Raw genomic sequence first — 6000 nt, 5'->3', positions numbered from 1 at the left:
GAAAATCAAATGAGTATTTAACATGAAAGCATAATCATTATGAGGTCATCAGAGAGTGAGACTATGCATTGTTCAGTAGGTAGCTGCAGTGCATATAGCTGCAGTGCATATAAAAACTTAATAGGAGATTGTGAAGCAATTGTTTTTCAGACTCAGTTATCCATTTTTGGTATGGATTTATATCAGGATGCTCTCGACTGTCTCTGATACACCAACAATGATCTGAAATGGTCCCAAAAATAATCAACACCAGTGAACATGGCATCTGACTAGGCAATATGGGTCTTCTCTGAAAGCTCTTTTTCAATATAATGATAAGATAACAATACAAAGATAATAAACCTATGCAAATTATGGCTCATTTGAACTCTTGCTGAAGACTCATTCACGTTTGTATATTTTCCGTATCAATTCTATAGCCTACACATTTGACTGTTAACCGTTTGACTTGATATACTGTAGTCTATCACGTTTCATTAACTCTGCTCACTCTGATCACTAAATGGGAGGTCCTGGGTCAGTAATCAGTACAGCCTTTGAGATGTGTGTGCTGTGTATAAGTGCATGTGTGCGTGAGTGAAGCTAAAAAATATGCCTTAATAATCGTGTATAGCCTATACATTGATACATCTGATTATGTCAGATTGAGTATAATGAACCTATATATTTTTTTGTTATCAAATGTTTTTTACTTAAGACAAAATAGCCCAATCAAACATGTTAACATCATGAATTAATAAAGGAAACATATGTAATACACATACCTATAGCTCTGGTCCATAGCCCTGATGCGGCTGGACCAGAGCTTTCTTGAAGGCAAATTCTTACCAATATTACAATTAATTGTAGGGCCTACAAAAAAAAAACGATGAGTATTCTGATGACGTTTTGGTCACAACACAAATAGTAAGTGAACTGTAGGCTAGCCTATTTATCAACCCCACACTACAACTATACTGCAGTGGGAATCTCCACAGGACTCACCAATGCAGCATATTTGGGGTAAGTGCAGTATTTATTTTTTATCATCATCTTTACAAAACAACGGCGTCTTGTTAAAAAAACACCCTGGCATCTTTTTTAGTTTGTTTTTTACAGCCTTGAGTAAATATTGTATATACATAATATTGTAATGTCGTCGCATAATGGTATATATTAAGTTCCATGAAATGCCCCCAACCCCTGGCCGTGTAGATGGTACAGTCCATATTATGAAGCGGCAGCGTCCCCCTCATTTCAGTTTATGTGAAACCCGTGTGTTGGCTTCAGCGATTCTATCTGGCCGCGTCTTTCTCTCTCTACAACCAACCCACTTAGTTATCATACACAGGATGCAGGGGGAAGCCGTGGAGTCGTGAGGAGGACATGGTTGGTCGACAAAATAATGAGTGTTCATAGTTAAATGGAGCCTTTACTGTCCGCATGAAAGAGGTTACTTCGTTGAACGTAGGCTGCTTCTGCTGAAATTCCTAGACGGGTGAGAAGAGGCAGGCAGCGGCTACTGGGGGAGCATAATAAACCGTTAAGCGGCGTTTGACAGGTGCCATCGCCCGGCTTTGCGTGGAGAGATGCCGCCTGTACAGAGAACGATGTCCGATCTTCGCTCCCGTGCGGAGGGTAAGTACAGTTGTGAGAAGGAGAAAATGTCAAAAAAATAATTGGAACATACTTAGTCTTAGCTATTGCTGCAAGAAGGCCAGTTCTCTGCATTACACTAACTTGCTTGCTAGCTAGCTCTGAGTACCCAGCTATAAATGCAATCTTGGCACCCATAAAGACCAAGAGCAACTTCAACTCCCAACCCTGCCCATCAATTAACGCATTCTATTTTTTAGACAATGTGCTCAGGTAGGTAGGTGGACAGGTGCCCTTGTCAGCTGTGACATTTGCCACAGCAGGTCTCTTCTTTGTTGGCCTTGGGATTTGGGAGCGTCACTTCTTCACAGAGCACTAGTTTTCAAATACTTTCATGTCACCCCCATTCGTTTGTGACAGCAGGGACTGGGAGGGACCACCATAAGAGGATACTTCTGTTGATTTTAGTACAGTCAGAATTCTACAACTGAGAGTACTGTTTACTGCTGGAGAGATAGTGAAACTGAAAGCCATGCTGTAATAGTCAAATAGACAATCATCTTGTGCATTCTTTGGTTTGGCTAACTTCTAGCTGGTGAAATAATAGTGAAAATTAATTGTGGACACCCTAAACTGTCTCAAGGGGTCCTCACTTTGAGAACTGCTAGAGGCTAGAGCAATTAATAGGATGCATCTACAGATGACAGTTTTGGTCAAGTCACTCAAGTGGATTGAATACATCTCTGTTTCCTACTCTGTAGTTGTAGTATTGAATTCAGTTGTTCGCATTAATAAACTGTACGTGTAGGGCTTATGGAAGGGTTCATTTTCATTTGCATACATTGCCTGCATGCACACTAAAATTACATCCAAAAAGAGTTAATTATTTAACTTTAAGAATCAAGTTGCTAAATAATCTGCCACGTGATGTTTGTTAATGTAGGCTTACTTCCATTTATTTCCTTCTAATTTTGCTAATCAGGAAACTCATACAGTAACTCCGTGAGTGAGTATGGGAAAAGTGAGTAGTATATATTTTACAGTCATTGTTTCATTTTTTATGCAACAATGCATAGTCTCATTGTTGCATAAAAAAAAGTTTAATTTCATGAAGCATTTTGTAAGCCGTATTTGTCATCTCCAATAGGTTTTGGCTTTATCTTTTTGGAGATGACTTTACCACAGTAATTTTAAAGTAGCCCTAACCCTAATCATCTCTGGATTACTGCAAAATGTGTTTTGCATTATCGCTGTATTTATGACACTTTATTACCCTCGAGGTTGCATGTCATTGTGTTGAGCGTGTTGTAAATAATTTAATGCCAGCATAGATTTCATAGAGGACCGTTGACCGTCGTTGATGTTTCTTCTGCAGTCATAAGACCAAGTGCATGAATAATGCAGCAGCTAGTGCTGTCACCCACAGCCCCCCGAGCAGCATAGCACCTCATTTCACTTATAAAGGGCAAACATTTTACTTCTCTACTTTTCCTCAGAGCCAAGGCCATCCATGTCTTGCCATCTGCCCCCCCCCCCCCCCCCCCCCCCATCTCAGATTTTCTTTTATTTTTTTGAGTGGTGCAATGTGCAACCACTCCTATAGACAGCTATGTGTGTCCCTGGGTCTGTCCCTGGCTGGGTGGCTGGATCTGTCCGAGCACGAAAATAGCGTTCACCACCAAGTGTCACTGACACACGCACACACACACACACACACACACACACACACACACACACACACACACACACACACATGCACACTCACAGGCCAGGGATGAGGTACAGTGCAGCACCACTCACTTCAGACGGGTCTGATATTTTCCTTTTTTTGTGTGCGAGCAGAGGTCAGCTTTCAATGTTGGAATCGACATTGATTACATTCCAATGGTGTGCCACCACCTGACTACGGTATGTGGCTGTCTTGCTCCTACTGTACTGCTCCTACTGTACATCAAGCGTGCCACCCTCTCTTCTCAATGTGAAGAGCCCCTTTCCCCCGGCTGACTGCCTGGTACAGGTAGCTGCTCCCCCCCTGCCATCTAGTTTTATTTTTTAATCACTGTGCGTCAGGCAGCCTTCCATCTAGAAAGGGCAGGCCTCTGCCAGGCTTACTACCTAATCCACTGGTGGCCTGTCCCTCAGCTCTGTGTGAATACACTCCTCATCCTGGCATCCATGCATGTGCCACCCTACTCCTATGCTCTACTCTGCTTTGGGAATAACCACCTACTACCGTACCCACCAGCCCACATGCTGCTGTGTTGCCAAAATATCCCATCCAGGGCAAAATGGGCCATCACTTTTAGGACTGGTTATTGCCTACACAACATCATGTTACGTATAGCAGTATAGAGGCCACGAGACCATATGCATCGTGATACACCTTGAATTTGAGTAATGGTCAAGTCTTACCGAATTTCTTTATTCTTTATTCTTTATTTTAAGAGCAAAGGCACAAATTAAAAACACTTTCTTCATTTAAGCCCCACAGAAATCTTTAGTAAAATAATTGACTATAATTCCAGAGTTCCTATAATATGTGCAATAATAACTGCAAAGAAATAATAATAATCTTTAAATGTCTTTCTGTTGTCTCTTGTGTTTACTCTTTTGATACAAACAATAATGTTGTAATAAGTTCATGTCTGACTGGTTATGTGAAAACTAATAAAATACGCACATCACTTAGTAGAGGTGCTGGGTTCAGAAAAGGAGAAAAGAACCTGCACACTCATGATCTGCTCCAAAAGTTAGCCTATACTTTATTGACGACATTTCGAGCCATGTCTCTTCATCTGGTCAAACTCAAAGTTTGGCCAGATGAAGAGTCTTGGCTCGAAACGTCGCCAATAAAGTATAACTTTTGGAGCAGATGAGTGTGCGGGTTCTTTTCTCCTTTTCTGACTGTTATGTGCATTGTTGATTTCGTCGACTAATACTATGATGAAAAATGTTCGTCGACTACCTTTTTTTCACTGACAAAAACTACATAAAAACTGAGCCATGATGACTAAAACTATGACTAAATTTACTGATAATTTCGTCAACAAATAAAAACTAGACTAAAATGTTAGAAAGTGACTAGTGGACAAAGAGATCCAGTCATTTTACACTTGGTTGCATGCTGAAAATAGCAGATCTACAAGCTCACAACACGTCGCGACTCGCAAGCTTGTAGATCGGCTATTTTCCGCAAGTGTAAAATCAGTCATTACGACGGCATCAAGGCCCGCCAAAATACATTTTAGTCGACTAAAATTAGACTAACACTATAACATTCCAGGTGACTAAAATGTGACTTAGACTAAATTAAAACTATTCAAGAGTCTATGACAAACTAAAATCTAAATTTACTGCCAAAAACGTCACTGGTTATGTGGCAACCACAGGTAATGCATTTCATGCCGTATCGATACAGTAGCCTATGTGTACACATATCGACAAGCATGGCGGATGATACGCCATATTTACATAACATTTACATTCACTGCTTAACTTTTTAAAGGATGGTTTTGAATACAGGGAAGTTCAGCATATAAATTTGAGTTAGCAACATTGTTGTTACCGTGTGTTTACCTATGATCACAAAAAAAAAAATATATATTACAGGCATTTTACTTACTTTTTTCAGGGTTAAAAGTCAATGGTTAAAAATGTAGTCCAGAAGTTGCGTGAATTTCTGCCTCTGGGGGGGGGGGGGATTTATATACAAATATCATGACCAATGGCATTGTGAGACTAAACAATGAACATCAATGATGATGTTTAGGTGATAAAATATAAATGTTGCCCATATTAAGCATCGTTGGGGCCTGAAGGGTTAAAAGAAAACAGCCATGCACCGGACTACTACTCTATTAAAAGGACAGCAACCTGTATTTGTAATTATACCTTTCAAGACGGGAACACACAAATATTATACATGAATATAAATGTAAAAGAAAATCTGAAAACTTAGGCCAGGCTTTAGAAGGCGTTTTTAGAATTTGCCTCAGGCCTAAATGGGTTAAGCTGGAATAGCAGGAATTTCAATATTCCTGCTATTCTAGTTAAACTGAATCTCTCTCCCTCCTCCTCTGTGCAGATTTTCAGCAACACCAGCTAAGCCCCCGTCTGTCTGAATAGTGGTTACAGCTGGGAGGGAGACCACAGGGGGAATAGGCCGCTCCCTTTTTGACGGATTCGAGAGCGGCTCGTGTGCCTGGCGGATCACTGGTTCATAATAATGTGGCACAAAAGCATGCCTGTAAATCCCCTGTCTGGGTGCTGGCGGCGTGTCATATCAAGTCCCCTCCACCCTCACAATGCTGGCCCCTCCCCATGCCTCAGCACGGGACATCATCTCCTCTCCTCTATTTTACACTTCACATCCTGCCTTCCATCACTAAAGCTGCAGCTGGCCTAATATCAATTTCTTCACCTACT

General features: G+C 40.9%; 1 protein-coding gene across 4 annotated transcripts in view; it reads left to right on the top strand.

Moving 5' to 3' along the window:
• The first annotated feature begins 1274 nt into the window (after window positions 1–1274).
• Window positions 1275–6000, top strand: part of atp8a1 (ATPase phospholipid transporting 8A1) — a 152626-nt gene continuing 147900 nt past the window's right edge. For all 4 annotated transcript variants that reach the window (XM_083786146.1, XM_083786147.1, XM_083786145.1 and 1 more), the window contains exon 1: window positions 1275–1617. In XM_083786146.1, coding sequence (XP_083642272.1) covers window positions 1569–1617 — 49 coding nt within the window. In that variant the 5' untranslated portion in view covers window positions 1275–1568. The remainder of the gene's footprint in view (window positions 1618–6000) is intronic.

The sequence above is a fragment of the Protomyctophum parallelum genome (assembly GCF_964188405.1).
Source record: "Protomyctophum parallelum genome assembly, chromosome: 16".
Taxonomy (NCBI): Eukaryota; Metazoa; Chordata; class Actinopteri; order Myctophiformes; family Myctophidae; genus Protomyctophum; species Protomyctophum parallelum.
The sequence above is the reverse complement of the archived record's forward strand: the minus strand, read 5'-3'. Positions and strand labels throughout refer to the sequence as shown.